The sequence below is a fragment of the Macaca thibetana genome, chromosome 7 (assembly GCF_024542745.1).
Source record: "Macaca thibetana thibetana isolate TM-01 chromosome 7, ASM2454274v1, whole genome shotgun sequence".
In the NCBI taxonomy this organism is placed as follows: Eukaryota; Metazoa; Chordata; class Mammalia; order Primates; family Cercopithecidae; genus Macaca; species Macaca thibetana.
The window spans coordinates 128,342,821-128,359,980 of NC_065584.1; the positions used below are offsets into that span (position 1 = coordinate 128,342,821).

The 17,160-nt window shown below is 49.3% G+C and overlaps 1 protein-coding gene across 4 annotated transcripts in view; it reads right to left on the reverse strand.

Annotated features, from left to right (window-relative positions):
* The window catches only part of FRMD5 (FERM domain containing 5), a 339,581-nt gene that overhangs the window by 18,165 nt on the left and 304,256 nt on the right, over positions 1 to 17,160 (reverse strand). For 3 of the 4 annotated variants that reach the window (XM_050799487.1, XM_050799488.1, XM_050799486.1), the window contains exons 6-8: positions 16,828 to 16,951; positions 12,864 to 12,951; positions 2,702 to 2,790 (exon numbers count right to left, since the gene is read on the reverse strand). In XM_050799487.1, the coding sequence (XP_050655444.1) occupies positions 2,702 to 2,790; positions 12,864 to 12,951; positions 16,828 to 16,951 (301 nt within the window). Of the gene's footprint in view, positions 1 to 183; positions 2,449 to 2,701; positions 2,791 to 12,863; positions 12,952 to 16,827; positions 16,952 to 17,160 lie in introns of those variants that run through there. The other variant, XM_050799489.1, reaches the window with a different exon arrangement.

Sequence of the window (17,160 nt, forward strand, 5' to 3'; positions counted from 1 at the left end):
CAGCAAATAATGAGAAACAATGCAACCAGGTTCTGAGGGAGTTGAGTCTTTCAGGTGACTGTGCCACTGGATGGAAAATGCAGTTTAATGCAGACAAATGTCAAACAATCTCAGGGAGCGGGGCAGGGCAACATACCAAAGAGAGAGAACAGATTACATGGAACAGTCATGCAGCGTACTGACCAGGAAAGGGGCTTAGGGGTTATTGTAGAAAAATCCTTGAAGCCACCAGCCCAGTGAATGGCTGCAGTAAAAGAGGCAAACAGGATACTGGGGTACATCACCCGTGGGACAGACACAAATCAGAAGAAGTGACATGGTTACTGTACATGGCACGGCCTAGATCTCACCTCCACATCCACCTCCTGCTCTCAGCCTTGGTTACATTTGCAAAATGGAAAAACTACCAGGTCTTAGGCGAATGTCCCTGAGAGCCATGGAATTAGGCCTCCAGTACTGGTTGCTCCTCACTTCCCTTGTACCTGCCCAACATAGCTGCCCTCTGGAGCCTCTCAGCCCTCTCCATGTCACTGCCCCATTTTTCTACCCAACTGGGACCCCCAAGGTGGTCTTGTCATGCACATTCACCTCCACTGGCTGCTGCTTTTTTTGTGACTTCTAAGGAGATTTCCTTAATCTCCTAGGAAATAGTAGAAAGGTAGTGAGAATCATGTACCCAACTTACTGCTGGAAAAAGTTCAGGGGACAGAGGAAAATCACTTGTTCTCTGTGCTCCTGAAATCATGGCTGGTTCAGGATGAGATTTCACAACTTCTGACCACCAGTTCTGAGCTAACACAAGCCACACGGTAATCCTTCCCTTCTGATTCCCTCTCAGACTCCCTCTCAATCAACCATCAATCTCACACACACACAATACAATCGATGCCAATTGGCTAGTATATAGACAAGCACACAGATCACCTAGGTTCCAACAAGCAGGCTAGGAAAGGAAGGAGTTTTATTTTGAGAGTGAGATTGGGCTTACATCTATTATTACAGAGTTGACACATGGTGACGAGGAGACTTCCAGAAGAAGTGGTGCATGAGAGAAGCCGTGGAAAGAAAAGCGTCTGTGAGAACCAAGAGCCATCATGGTTTCTGGAGGGGTGGGCATAATTTAGGGACTGCAGGTGTCTGTGACAGGTGTGTCCTACTTGTTTCTAGCCAAACACTTCCCCTGACAGGGACCTCACCCAGCAGCTACTCTGGTTGGAATGTGGATCTGGGCCCTGTAAGGAACATCAATAGCCCAGACGTATCCAGGCAGCAGAGACCCCACACTAAGAGGGCTGTGGCCTGATCCTGCTCATTGTCTTTTTCTGAAAAGCATTTTGTTGGACAGGAGATTCCAAATCCTCACATCTTCACCCAGAGAGCACAGTGAAGTGAGCCGACTTGAGGATGCCTAGGAAACAGCTATGTTGGGGTGTATTCTGCCAACTCCAGGGCAGCAGCTGCCTTGTGGCGCGGCTGTTGTCCTGGGGAGTCGAGGCCCCCCTGCATGTGTGACGAGCAGTTTCGCCAGCACTCTGGCTGACGACTGTAATGCCTTCCCCTTCACAAAATCAAGATGGGCTGGAAAGGCGGTATCTGTCCTCGAGCTCAAGCTCAGTGGCCCAGCTGAAGAGGGCACAGCGGGATAGATGGCCTGCAGTGTCCCCAGCAGAACGCTGACTAGGAAGCAACTGTACCCAAGATTCCTCATGAGCTCTCCTGGAGAAAACAAACCAAACAGACTTCCCCCCACTGAGCTCTGCTGGACCAAGGGAAGCCACTTATCTAAGCCCCTCGGAGGAGCTGGTCAGCTTAGACTTGGCAGTCTGAGGCCCAGGAAGGTACAGAAATCACAGGAGCTTAGTAGAATATGCAAAATGTTTTGATGACGCTGACAGATGTTTGTATGGACTGGCCAGCTAAAGGGTCTCCAGGAGAACCAAACGTCAATCAACAAACCAGAGTCTGCCCAGAGGCATGCAGCAGAACAGACCCCAAACAAAACAGAGAGGGGCAGGAGAGGAAGCAGTTCAGAGTAGCTGCAGCTGAGGCAGTGGCTCTTGCCTGTTAGATGGGAATGGAGAGGGGAGGGAAGGAAGGAAGAGTGGGAATGTGACTCCTGGAGGCTGAGGACACTTAAATGCCCAAGAGGGATAGGAGTGAGACAGCAGCAACTAAGCTTTTGCAGACACAATGCCCGCAGTGAGGGCTGGTCTGAGGAGGGTGTTTTGCCAAAGTAACAGGGGACTTATATCTGCCCCAGAGGTCACTGTCTGTGAGCCCCTCCCTTGTTAGTAGAGCAGGTAAGGGCACTAAGCCATCCACAGAGATGCTCCAGAACAGCCGGCTCAACAGGGCTGATTACGACCCTTAGTGGGTGACGGCCCCAAGGACTCAGTTCTCACAGGAACTTGGCTCCACTTACACTGGCTCCAGCCCCAGGCCTCTCACCCTCCCCAGAAATCAAACCATTGTATCCCTTTTCCTTTCTGGAGAGGCTGCTGGCTCTCAGGGACACCCCTTTAGAAGAACAGGATCCCTAGGAAGAGGCCACTCCCTGCATCAGTTACCACACTATCAACACAAGGCTTTGGGGAGGGCTCCGAACCAGAACTGCCCAATCACGGACAAAGGACATGGGAACCATCACCCCTCCCCAGCTGGTGAGATACAAAGAGCCTGTTTTGGAAATGAAGACGCTCACCATTTAATGAAGTGGACCCTCTTGTTTCCTTGAAGAACAACAAACCCAAAAGGAGTGAAGGCCAGAAATGCAGCATTTCCTGACACGTCCTGCAACACAGAAAGACTTCTCATCGGGTGATGCAGGCACAGAGGTCAAAGGGTAAGAAACACAGCTGTTCATAGGTGATGCAGGGTTCATACTTGGCAGTAGGTCACAGAGGGAAAAGCATGTCCTCTGGAATCACAAGACCATAGTCTGAGTCTCAGCCTTGCCACTTGCCAGTCCCACGACTACAAGCAAGTTACCTGCTGAGCCTCAGTGTCCTGATCTGTAAGTTGTAGATTATAATGATACCAACCTTAGAAGGCTGCTGTGAACATCCAAAGAGAATGGCAACACCTCATGCATTGCTGATGGGGTTGTAAAATGGTACAGTCACTTTGAGAGAGTTTGAAAGTCATTTAAATTGTTAAAAATCGAGTTACCACATGACCCAGCAATTCCACTCCTCAGTGTGTGCTCAGAGAATTAAAACTGCATGTCCACACAGAAATTGGTGCATGGATGTTAATAGCAGCAATATGTGTTAAGAGCTAAATAGTAGAAACAATCCGATCCATCTTTCAGTGTAAAGTTTCCATTAACTGATACATGAATAAACAAGTAGTATATTGTGATACAGTAGAATCTCATTCACCAGTAAAAAGGAATGAAGTACGGACAGATGCTACAACACAGGCGAACCTTGAAAACACTGTGCCAAGTGAAAGAAGCCAGTCACAAAAAATCAGGTTGTGATCTTTTAACTCTGAATATACTAAAAACCACTGAATTGTACACTTTAAAAGGGCACATCTGGCCGGGTGCGGTGGCTCACGCCTATAATCCCAGCACTTTGGGAGGCTGAGGCGGGTGGATCACCTGAGGTCAGGAGTTTGAGATCAGCCTGGCCAGCATGGTGAAACTCCGTCTCTACTAAAAAGACAAAAATTAGCCAGGCGTGGTGGCGGGCACCTGTAATCCCAGCTACTCAGGAGGCTGAGACAGGAGAATTGCTTGAACCCAGGAGGTGGAGGTTGCAGTGAGCCAAGATTGCAGCAGTACACTCCAGCCTGGGCGACAGAGTGAGACTCCATCTGAAAAGAACAAAACAAACAAACAAACAAACAAACAAAAACGTTTTATGATATGTGAATTATATCTTAAAAGGCTGTTATTAAAGAGTCGGGGAGTTGTTATCTACATTCATAACAGTCCCATAACACTGGGCCTGTTTAGCTGAAGAAAAAAATAACTTAGGAAAGTTTAGCTGAAGAAAAAAATAAGAAGCAACTGGCAAAATAGAACAGTCGCCATCAGCCCTGAGGTGCCTGAACCAACAGAGAGGGCCTCCTGGTCACTGGCACCATCAGTCGGTAAACACCAGGCTTGAGGCTCTGTTGAGCACAGTGGGGAGGGGATGGAGCAGAAGCTGCGGGTCTCACTTCCTCACGGGGGAGTGACTCTGTGAGGACTAGGCTGGGTGGAGGATTTTGCCCTCCCAGAGGGGCTTCCTTTGTGACAGGGGCGTCAGGTGACATTTGGCGCCATCAAGCTGCATGAATGGCAATGGAGAGGGTGTAAGTGTGTGGAGGTGACCAGAAACTTATGCCGTGATGCTGGTCAAATATGCCTGCGGGAGAGTCTTCTGGGCCACAGCTCAAGTGGTGCCATGGAGTCAGGGCACGAGTCACCGAGCGTGAGGCATGGGTGTCGGGGCTGAGGCTGCCAGGCCAGGTCGGCCTGGGGTTTGGCTCTCCTGGCCTCTCCACGTTCAGGGCTCACCTCTCTGGCACAGATTCTCTGCCTGATTGGTCCTAAGAACAGTGGGGCCTCTGCAGGGCCTCATGAGTCCTGTCTCAAGAAGCAGTCCAGTTCTGCCTTAAAACTCTCTCTCAGAGTCAGGGTTACAAGTATGAGCATCTGGGTCCAGGGAATAAACTAAGTATATGTTTGGCAGACACTTGCAATTAGTGTAATGTTGTTATTGTCCTTTCCTTAGGGTCTGTCATGATCCAGACACTTGGCTACAAGCACAATGTCATGGGCACAACAAAAAGCTGTTTAAAAATAACTGGAATGCAGACACTGTGAAGCCACAGGGCTAGATTTCCTCCTGCTTGTCATCAGTGCCTGGTGGTGGTTATTAATATCTGAGTACCAGGCACTGCACACAAACACTGTTCCTACCAGGAGGCACCAGGGCTAACCTGGCAGGCTTGGCAGAGGTATGGGTCAGGGAAGGGTGGCCTTGAGGGGAGAATGACTGGGAGAAGTCGGGGAGGGAGGCAGCCTGCCTGCTCTGCCTCTTCTGCTCCCTGTGGAAGCAGGACCCAGGGAAGTCCTGCAACTGCAGGCTTCGAAAGACAGAGACGGGGAGTGGAGACCTTATTGTGTGAATGGTGGTGGAGAAAGGGCCTGCAGAAAATTTTGAGCAGATGAAGGTGTGAGACAGTGGGGTGGGTCAGAGGGGCCAGTCTGGCTGCAGTGGGGAATGTCCGTATGTGCGTAAAAATGAGAGGGGAGCAGAGGTGGGGCAGAGGCACGGAGGGGGTCATAATGCTTGCTGAGATAGAGGAAAGACCTACAAAGGAGAGGTGGAGGGATGGAAATGAAGCCTTGGGCCTGCAGGAGGCTACTGGACAGTTTGAAATAACAGGGAAAGAAGTAGGGAAGGGAGGTGGGGGGAAGGCAGGGGAGGGAGGCAGCAGAGGGCCCCCCTCTGCTTCTTTCACTCTGGCTCATATGGGCAGTGACAGGCGGAAGAGCACCCCCACTAGAACCAGTGGTGCGGGCTCTGGGTCAAATCGCGTGGGTCCAGGTCCGGCTCTGCCACTCACTGTGTGACTGTGGCCAGGTCCTTAGTTTCTCCATGGTCAGACTCCTTGTCTTAGAATGAGGGTTGATCATATTACCTACCTCATAGGTTATGTTTAGGAGGTACCCCACAAATGCTAGTGGCCATGTCTTTTGTTTGTTTTAGAGACAAGGTCTCACCATGTTGCCCAGGTGAGTCTTGAACTCCTGGGCTCAAGTGATCCGCCCACCTCAGCCTCCCAAAGTGCTGGCATTACAGACATGAGCCACCACGCCCGGCATGTGTTTGTTATTATTATTATTATACCTGCTACTAGTTAGCTGAGTTTGTTGAACTTAATACAAATCCTTTTTTAAAAGAAATCTAACATTTTACCATTTTTCCTGATGTTGACAGATTTAAATTTTGCTAGTTAGGAAACAAAAAGTGGGAAGTTAGAATGAAAAAAGTAGAAGTAATTCACTGTTAGGGGACCATGGAGGAGTGGGGTGATCCATGAATCTGAAGTGAGAATGGGAAGGGAACAGAGGCCACGACACAGTCAGAGATCCACCAGAGTCCTCTCAGTGACCTGTGTCCCTCTGGCCAGAGCAAAGGGAAGATGCAGTCCCACAAGATGGGCGGTGCTGGCCAGGTTGCCCTGCATCCTGCAGATACCTCAGAGCTGGCCTCTGAGTGAAGGCAGGTATTAGAGTTAGAGAAGCACAGCCTCTCCTAACCAGACTGGCTGCTTTGGAGCAGAGAGCTGGGAATAAACCGCAATGAGATGCCACATCATTTCATAAGCAGTAATAGCACCTTGAACAATCCCAATTGTTCCCAATCTCATATGAAGAGAGCAGTTCTCCAAACTGCTTCAAATGCAATAGATGCAGATGAAGGCCACTGCAAGACCCTGGCACCTGGTGTCCGCAGGGGCAGGTGACAGCTGGGATGTTTGCAACTTGCCTCTGGTACATGAGGCTCAGCAATCAGCGTGGAAGGGACTTGAATTACAGGGAGAAATCTCACATCTGTGCTGGCATAAAAATACAAGCAGGCAGCCACTCTGACACCTTCCCTGGAACTTCTCCAGTTTCTTCTATCTGACTTGTCATTCTTGTTGTGAGCCTGTCCTTGGAGTTTGTGTGTAAAATAACAAGTTGCATGATAAAAACAGGAGGGAATGAGGACAAGGTGAGAAGTGGAGTCAACAGTCGCCTGTTCTTCAGATCTCCCATTTTATCAAGCTGAACTCTCTTTCTTCCCTGTCCCCTTCCCATCCCTATGAAATCAGTGCCCACAGGACTGAGCCATTAACAGAGTCGGGAGGTGGAATACGAACTAGGGTCCTGATAGCTCTGCTGTGGATATTGCCAGCTACACTCTGCAGCAGGTAATAGTCGAAATAATCTAGTTCACTTCTTCAGTTGTGTGGTTAAAAAATTGTTTTCAATTTCTCATCCTTGTGAAAAGCGCTTCTGTCTCAGTTTAGGATCCCAGCTCTGCTTCTTCTTTGCTGTGACTTTACTTCTCCAAACCTCAGTTTCCTCATTTGTAAAATGAGGACAATAATATATACCTGGAGAAATACTACTTCCATCTGATTTTAGGGAGATAGATCAAATATCTTACTGCGAGGACGTGGCCAACGGTATTCTCCTTGGAGAGGGGATGAACATGCATTCCTTGTCATTCATGTGTTTACATGGCCCTCGCCATCAAACTTGACCTGTGTCAGTCAACACCAGCAAAGTTCACCCTAAGATGATCACTCTGCCCAGGAAAGGATTTTTGGAAATCAAAGCACTGACTGGTTCAGAAGCAGGAACATCTGGCCACCATTTCTAGTCCCCACCAGTTCCACTTCCGGATTAAAAGTAGCCACCTGTCTCCTGCCACCCTAGAGGACACACTGGGTATGACTGAGTAGGCAACACCTGCTTGGTTTTTAGGCCTCTAGGGTCATCCTGTCCCCTCTCTGGGGCGTGACTCAAACTAATGCAATTTTGATGAATGAAGCCACTGTTTCTTATAAAACCCTCTGGAAGATGATTCCACATGCTCTACCAGATACCTATGCCCATTTCTGAAAGAGCTCACAGGTGGGACGCTGAAGTCAGTCATGAAAATCACCTAGTCTGAATATACTACACTTAAACTTGGCCACAGGAAACTAGAACGGAAATGAAGAGGAGGAGGAGGAGGCACCCTGTAAGAGACTTGGGGTTACTCCATGACAGCTCAGAAATGGAATTCCTGGTGGAAACTGCACCAGGTGCCTTTGGTGAAGTTCTTCAGTTCAGCAGTAAATCTAACATCCTACCTGCCGCACAGCCAAGAGGGGCCCACCCAAGGGTGGGAGAGCCATCATTGATCCTTCTTGTTCTGTTTCTCAGAAGTGAGGGGTGCTGGGCATGGTGACTCATTCCTGTAATCCCAGCACTTTGGGAGGCCGAGGCGGGCAGATCACCTGAGATCAGGAGTTTGAGACAAGCCTGGCCAACATGGTAAAATCCCATTTCTACTAAAAATACAAAATTAGCTGGGCGTGGTAGCACGCACCTGTAATCTCAGTTACTTGGGAGGCTGAGGCAGGAGAATCACTTGAACCTGGGAGGCAGAGGTTGCAGTGAGCCGAGATCGGGCCATTGCACTCTAGCCTGGGCAATAAGAGTGACACTCCATCTCAAAAAAAAAAAAAAGAAAAAAAAAGTGAGGAGAAACTCGTCAAGATGGGGGAAGGGGTTCTTCTTTAGACAGCTGGCTCGGTGGCTGGATTATGAAAGTAATGATTCCACTTTAAGGGCAGAGGGACAGTGTAATTTTATTTTTGTGGTTGATCTAACCTAGATCCTGTTGAAATCAATTTTATCCTGGTCTATACAAAGCAGACATAAAGACACTGGTGAACTTACATTAAATTTTTATAGGATGATGATATGGTTTGGCTCTGTGTCCCTACCCAAATCTGATGTGGAATTTTAATCCCCACGTGACAGGAGAGGGGCCTGGTGGGAGGTGACTGGACCATGGGGGCAGTTTCCCCATGCTGTTCTCGTGATAGTGAGGGAGTTCTCACAAGATCTGATGGTTTAAAAGTGTGGCATTTCCCCGGCGTCCTCTCTTTCCTGCTGCCATGCAAGACATGCCTTGCTTCCCCTTCCGCTATGACTGTAAGTTTCCTGAGGCCTCCCCAGCCATGCGGAGCTATGAGTCAATTAAACCTCTTTTCTTTATGAATTACTCAGTCTGAGGTAGTTCTTTATAGCAGAGTGAAAATGGACTAAGACAGAGGATATCAATATTCTTGTAGATCAGTGTCCTTTCTGTGTCAGAATTGGCAATGAGTTGTGCTTAGTTCCTAAATTCCATCTCTCCAGAAGGAAGACCATGAATAGTAATTGAAAAAGCCCAGCATTGAGACTCAGATAACCCTGGGTTCCAGTCTCAGTACTGTATTACCCAGTACCTTTGGACATGTTAGTTGGCCCCTTAGAGGGGACTTATCTCCCTCATACCACTTCTCGTCTGCATCTTCAGAGGCTCAGTATTCTTATCCTCAAATAAGGACAAGAATATCTTCTTGGCAGTGATGTTGTAAAGATTCAATGAGATAATGTATGAGCCTGGTACAGACAGACTCTCAATAAATGGTACCTTCAAGACTCTTAACAACAAGGCTGGGTATCTGTAACAGGCCTAACTACTCCATGAGCCTTAACAGGACATCTCCATAAGTTGGGCCCAGGAGGCCAAAGTACAGTGCTGCAGGAGACCCAGGCCAAACCAGCAGTCTCAGGGCTACCTGGATGGAGCAAGATGGTGGCTCCTGAAGTTGGAGTGCTGTCAGGGCCAGGGAACAGATGAAGGAATGGACTGCCAGTGGTTTGCTTCATTCTCTTCCTCCAGCAGCTGTAGGCTTGGGCTGCTGGGGCTCTTGCCAGGAGTTGGGGGCTGAGGATCAGGGCAGAGAATGCAGGACGGCCTTGTCCTGCACTTTTGGAATTTGGGTGTTAGCTAATAGGGCTCTCTGGCTGTCCTATTCAGCATTTGTAGAATCTCCTCTTCCTGGTCCCAGGGCCAGACAAGGACATTCTGGGCAGAAAGAAACCATCAGTGTACATAGGAAGAACAGCAGCTTCTTAATCAGTCCAGGGGACAGAGCCTAAGCTAGAGCGTTATTCTGCTCTCATTTAATTATCAAAATGATTCCTCTTCTTCTGTCCTCCCTGGGGCTGCATGCCCCAGATTCCCTGGGCCCAGTAATTGCCTCTCTGTTAATAGAAATCATCAGTATTTATTACACCAAGTGTGCCACGTTTTTTCAGCTCTTCTTGTAGCAGCATTAAGGCGAACACTTGATAGCATATCACTCAAGCGACTCTACTTAATAACAAGAGTAAAGGCCCCTGAACAGTTCTCTTTGCTGGGAGAGCTGAGGAGTCATGGTCAGAGCCTAATGAGAGGAGCTGAGGGGCTTTGTGTGGGGTCTGCAACAGGGCCCTGGCATGGCCCTGGGTGAGGAACAGGCACAGGGCTCAGGAACAAGAGACCTGAGCACTCCCACCTTCCCCCAGCGGAAGTCTCCTGGGGGTTTCTGTTCTTCCGTAGGGTACATGACAATGGGTAGTGACTTGAGTTCAAATTCTTGCTCTACCGCTCAGGGCTTGTGAACTTTGGCTTCCTGGAATGCCAGTCTTCTTATCTACAAAACAAGGAGAATAACATCTACCTCCCAGAGCTGGTGTGAGGATTAAATGAGAAAATAATGTGAAAAGACTCCACTGAGGCTGCCATGGGAGGCATGCTACAAGCATCTCTTCTTCCCTCCTTCCCTCTTTCTTTCCAGGAGTTGCTGCTGTGGGATTGAGAGGGCACGACATAAGTAACTGGGCCGCAACAGTGCCTGGTACGAATGCTGGTTCCTCCCTGCAGCCTCTTCAGCCTCTCTGCATCCAATGATGGACGAACTCACCCAAGACAAGGCTGAGACAGGAGTCTCACAGTCCTGGGGTACCTGTGTATTTGGGTTGGAAACCAGGCTGGCTGCCACTACAGCTTCCAGACTCCCATGGGCAACGGTGGAGAATCCCTTTTCCCCCTTTAGTCAGTGTAGTGCTCGGGCTCGCTGTTTGCCCATCTGTGTCTTTTCAACCCTGCTCAGGGACCCATCTCTGAAGAGGTGGATGCTATGTGTGGCCTCAAGGGGACTGGGCAGGTTTGGAGTCAAATGCAGAGGTAACCTGGCCCCTTCTGATGACCATATCTTCAGGCAGCTGTCTTTAAGGTCCTGGAGTGACTCAGCAGTTCAGGGAGCACAGTTATTGAACACATACTGTGTACTTTCAAGTGAGGCTCAGAGAAGCTCCCAAAGGCCCCAGTCAACATGGGATGGGAACTGGAGCCCAGGGCCAGCTTATCCAAAGCTCTCTTCACTCCTGTGTGGGTGCCCCGCGAACAGTATCGGAGCAATTTATGGAGGGGTTTAAACTGCATCTGTTACACAGAGGGCATTGTTTAGGAAGTTTTGCTAATGTGTAAATATCCAAATGTCGATTCTCTGGTATAACAGGCATGAATGTGTTTTCTGACAGTGTGGCCCCAAGAACACAGGGGTTACTTTGCAGCAGGCTGTGCTAGTGGATAGGGAACTGTGGGGTAGGGAAGATGACCAGGGTTTCTGAATGTCAGGATGTTCTCAAGGTTCATAACTCCTAGGCAAGACTAAATCACCATCTTCTCACCAAGGGACCAAAGGACACTGCTCTGTCCCTGTGTCACTGTGCCTGTTCATTCCTGTTTTGTTTTTTTTGATACAGACTCTCGCTCTGTCACCCAGGCTGGAGTGCAATGGTGCAGTCTCAGCTCACTGCAACCTCTACTTCCCGAGTTCATGCGATTCTCCTGCCTCAGCCTCCTGAGTAGCTGGGATTACAGTCATGTGCCACCATGCCCGGCTAATTTTTATATTTTTAGTAGAGACAGGGTTTCACCATGTTGTCCAGGCTGGTCTTGAACTCCTGACCTCGTGATCCACCCACCTTGGCTTCCCAAAGTGCTGGGATTATAGGCGTGAGCCACCGTGCTCGGCATTCCTGTTTGTTATGGGCTATTCACTGTGCCCTCAAAAATTCATATGTTGACATCGTAACCCCCAGTACCTCAGAATGTGACCTTCTTTGGAGACAGGATCTTTATAGAGGTAATTAAGTTAAACTGAGGTCGTCAGCGTGGGCCCTAATCCAATATGACTGGTGTCTTTGGAGAAATCTGGACAGAGACATGTACAGAGGGAAGACAGCGTGAAGACACAGGCCGATGACAGCCATCCACAGGCCAAGGAGAGGGGCCTGGAAAGGATCCTTCTCTCAAAGCCCACAGGAGGAACCCACCCTGCCGACACCTTATCTCAGACCTGCAGCCTCCAGAACTGTGAGACAAGAAACTTCTGTTCTTTAAGCCACCCAGTCTGTGATACTTGTTACAGCAGCCCTAGGAAACTAATAGACTATTCTTTTAATTTTTGCTTGAAACTTAGTATCCCCTCTCCAGTTAGGAAGAAAACATTGATGTCTTCCTATTCCTGACTGATACTGTTTCCTTCAGATCAGCTTGACAGTTGGTTTTACTGGTGATACTGGACACCCTCCAGTAATGGAAAGAGAGAGGCAGAAATGTGGAGAAACTGAGGTAGAGACCAGCAGTGTCAAAGCAACAGGGACAGGAGGTGACATGAAGGGCCACAGCCGCAGAGAGAGACCGGAAGGGGCCATGGGTCTGCACAGGCCTTGGCAGCCACTGGCTGCCCCCGCTCATCTCCAAAATGCCAGATGTGTGTGAGTAATTACAGAGGTTTCCTCTGGGCAGCCTCCCTGGTTGGTTCCCATCTATCCCTCACAGGCGCATAATGGAATTAAATGTGACTCCACTGCAGTTCTGTGCAGTGACTTATGCCACTGCAGTCAATAAAACCCACTCTTGGAAAGAAACTAGATTACAGGTCAGGAAAGGGTGGGCAGTCGCTGAGCCGCCTCTGATCGTTCCCTGTGGGGGGCCTTCCACATCCCTTCTCTCTTCATTTCTACCAAATTACCCACTAGCTTTGGATTTGTTATTTAGATTGACTTTGCCTCGGTTCCTCTGACATTGATGTGGCACCACAAAATTATGCAGCATGGGATCCAGAGAAGTTTTCAAAGGAGGCATTTTCTCTGACATCTCACTGAAAGTGCCAGCCATGTAAACGTTGAAGGGGGCCTCTGAGCGCAGGCATGGGGGCCCTTGCTCCTGACACCTTCTAGAGGAGGAAAGGTCACGGAGTCTTCAACCAGGGGGTCTTACCTTACATGGGTGAGGATCCACTCCATATGTTTCCAATGTCTGTGCTTTTCTTAAGAAGTTCAGCTCTGATGTTGCTGGTGTCTGACCACTGGAATAAAGAAAATGAGATGGTTTCAAGGTGTCTTGTTCCCACAGGTTCCCCTGAGGTAACTCTCTATGAAGACGTGCTCAGGGTGAGCCACACATCTCAATGTTTCTAGGGTGTGCTCCCTGCTTGGTTCTAGGACCAACTTCAGAGACTCCTGCTAGAGTCTCTGACTGTCTTCAAACATTTTCAGAGTGAGGCAGGCTACATAATGAGTTACTTGGGCTGAGTGTGAACAATGGGGAGTGGTGGGGACTGTGCCAGCAGCACCTTAGCTCTGAGATTCCCATTACTGAGAATGCAGGGCCCGCTACTTGGGAGGCTGAGGTGGGAGGTGGGAGGATCGCTTGAGCCCAGGAGTGCAAGGTTGCAGTGAGCTATGGTCACAGCCCTGCACCACCCTGAGTGACAGAATGAGACTCTGTCTCAAAAAAAACAAAAACAAAAACAAAACAAAACAAAAAACTGATTTTTATGTGGTATTTCACAATTTAAAATACTATGGGGTAAAACAAAATACATCTGTAGGCTGGAGGCAGGTCATAGGCTTCTCATATGTGATCTGATCTAGACTGAAATATAAAGAAGGGGCTCATAAAGCTGGCTGGTGCCACCCAGCCCTCTTCCTTTGCCAAAAGGAAACACAGGAAAGTAGGGTGAGGAGAGGCAGAAGGAGACAGTACTGAGGTCCCATGCTTCACAACAGCTGTCTGTCCATAGGGTGATGACCATGAAAAGGAAAGACACTGAAAAAGGCAGAGATCAGCTCCGGCTCCAGACCATCTGAAGGGGCCTTTGGCATCACCCCTTCCCACTGCCTCTTTAGCAGGTGTGTTGATGGGCTCATTGCAGACCCAGTGGCAGAATCACCATCAGGCTCTTGCCTGGGTCCAGAGCCCTGCAAAGCAGATGTACTTCTACAGATCCAGGGTTGGCTCTGGTGAGGAGGGGCGGGCAGCTTGTGAAGTCAACATCTCTGATGGCTGGTGGGCAGGACTGCATGTTGCTCGTTTCTAAGCTTATCATTTGCCTCAGGTGATATGGCCAGGCAGGAAGATAAGCTGGCCCCAAGGAGAAGCAGGCCGGATTCCCCTAGCATCCCTCTGGAGAGGCATCAGTGAGGCAGCATCTTTATGCGCCAGTCTCGTGCTACTTGCTGGAAAATATACGAAGAAACACAGTATACAGTTTGTGCCCTCAAGAGCCCCTATCACATTGCATAAAGGAAGCATGGATGTGTTTTTACATTATGCAGACGAGGCAGGACCTGTGGAAGAAGTACCTGTGGAAGAGGGTATTACTATGAATAAAGACTTCTGCATACACTAGCGTACCTGAGGCACAGGGAAGGTAAGTTTGGAACATATTTGTGTGGCAAGCAAAGGGCTGGCTAGAGCACCGCTTCCCTTTCCAGGGAGTGTCCTTGTTTGCAGGGGAGTGGGCCCTGGGGGCTCCATTTACCCCTGGAGTTGGCCCAAACCTTCAGGGTCCTCAAAGCGGGCATCATTTCCTGGGGGATCCCCTGCTTTGAACAGCTTTCTGGAAGGCTGTCCCTACTATTCTGATGTCTCCTAAAGCCCTCCAGGCAGTTCCAGCACATCCCTGATCTCTTTGAAGGAACCTTGAGGACACGGCCCCCAACACCACAAGCCCGTGTTTATTCTGATTTTTACCACAAGGGGTCGCTATTCCCTAACAGAGTGACTGGAGGAGCCGCGGGGTCCTGCACCCGGGAAGGCACACCCAGGGAGAGGGGCGGGAAGCATGCAAGATTCCATTTGTTTGGTGTTGCCATTCCGCTGGGAGGGTCAGGAACCCCTCCTGTCACAGAGCGTGGGCAGAGGGGTCTGTTTACAAAGGCGAAGGAGGCTTTGGGTTATATTTGTTGGTAAAATCATTGAGTGAAGGGTTTCTAGGGGCCTGTGGTTAGGGAAGGAACAAGCTGAAGCTTAGTATTAGCATTAGAAATGTCCGGCTCTGGCCGGGCGCGGTGGCTCAAGCCTGTAATCCCAGCACTTTGGGAGGCCGAGGCGGGTGGATCACGAGGTCAGGAGATCGAGACCATCCTGGCTAACATGGTGAAACCCTGTCTCTACTAAAAATACATAAAACTAGCCGGGCGCGGTGGCGGGCGCCTGTAGTCCCAGCTACTCGGAGGCTGAGGCGGGAGAATGGCGTGAAGCCGGGAGGCGGAGCTTGCAGTGAGCCGAGATCGCACCACTGCACTCCAGCCTGGGTGACAGAGCGAGACTCCGTCTCAAAAAAAAAAAAAAAAAAAAAAAAAAGAAATGTCCGGCTCTGCTCCCTGTTGCCAGGCATACTCTTTCCTCAGAACAGTAGATACACAAACCTTCTAAAATATTTTTTTAAAGCTGTAATGTATTATAATGACAACATAACTTTATTTTTATTTTTATTTTTTTGAGACAGGGTCTCGCTCTGTGGCCCAAGCTGGCATGCAGTGGCACGATTCCAGCTCACTGCAACCTCCGCCTCCTGGTTCAAGCGATTCTCATGCCTTAGCCTCCTGAGTAGCTGGTATTACAAGCGTGTGCCACCACATCTGGCTTTATTTATTTACTTTCATTTTTAGCAGAGACAGGGTTTCTGCCACGTTGCCCAGGCTAGTCTCTCGAACTTCTGGCCTCAGGTGATCTGCCCTCCTCCACCTCCCAAAGTGCTGGGATTACAGGTGTGAGCCACTGTGCTTGGCCAACGCTGCATTCTATATCCCTTTTTTTCCTCAGTTTGTCAGTTTGGGGAATCTGTGTTGTACACCAAGTGGAGCCCAGACACCCTATTGCTGCTTTTAAAAATCAGGCTTTGTAGAAAATCCTACTTCATGTGTGTGAAAGGCTGCATTAATGCTGTTTTATGGTATTCAGCATATTCTGGGCAAGGTGAGAGATGCTGAGAAAGATGAGGCACCACACTTGAAGCCACGTCTCCTCCACTTCCCTCTGTGCAAATTCAGGGACTCCAGGTAGGGTATGGTGGGGGCCTGAGTTAGGCGGGGCTGAGGACATAGTCCTGAACCAGAGGGCTCCCAAGGCACCCTCAGCATTTATGAATCAGTCCTGCGCACTGCATCCTCTGCTGAGAAGCCACCTGTCACACTGTCACAGACTGAGAGCAGAGGCCTGCCCTTTTTCACATCCTCACTCAACCTCTCCTTTTCCTTTCTTTTTTTTTTTTGAGATGGAGTCTCACTCTGTCACCCAGGCTGGAGTGCAGTGGCGCAACCTCTGCTCACTGCAACCTCTGCCTCCCGGGTTCAAGCGATTCTCCCGCCTCAGCCTCCGGAGTAGCTGGGATTACAGGCACCTGCCATCATGCCCAACTAATTTTTGTATTTTTAGTAGAGATGGGTTTTCACCATGTTGGCCAGGCTGGTCTTGAACTCCCGGCCTCAGGTGATCCACCTGCCTCAACCTCTCAAAGTGCTGGGATTACAGACATGAGGATATATGATAAAGCACCTGGCCTTTTTCTTTCATCTTTTTTCTCTTATGCAGTTTCCTTTGCGTTTATCTTTTCCTTTTCCCCAGTTCATGCTTTCCTCTGTATCTTCATTAAATATCTTAGTGAGGTAAATGCCTTTCAAAGGCCAATCCCTCTCTGTTTCCCCTATAACACAATTCTCCCTTGTCTTTAAAGCTTCAGCCTATATCGCTCTTCTTGGAGTGGGAGCCCACAGGGCTTGTGGCTGTGACTTGTGCTGTCAGTGTATCACTGACAATGGTACATCCCGGGGTCAGGAAGGCTGGGGAGCATCACTCTGTGTCAGTAAACAGTCTGCGAGAGCAGAGGACACGTCGTGGAGCCTGTGCGCTCAGGCTGTGGAGAAGCCACAGTGTTCTGGGCCTGAGTGCCACGTACCTGAGTTCTGTCTTGTGAATCTCGGCAATTTTCCTTTCCAGCTTCTCTGAATGTTTAGGGAAAAACTGGAACTTGGAGCTGTAGCCTTCAGGGTGTTTCCCTGAGTCATAATCCCCAATCTCCGCTTTCAAAAGGAAGGTGGAAGAAAACAATTACGGAGACAGGTAAATCATCATTGACAAAGCAACAAGAGATTAGCACACAGAGCAAAAGCCAAAACACACATCAGATTTACAGGAAACAGTGGATTCTGAGCATGGCTGTCAGCTGGGCAGAGGGCAGGCCCTTCAGGAGCATGTCCACCTTTGTTTTCCCAGGTGCACACATTGGGTT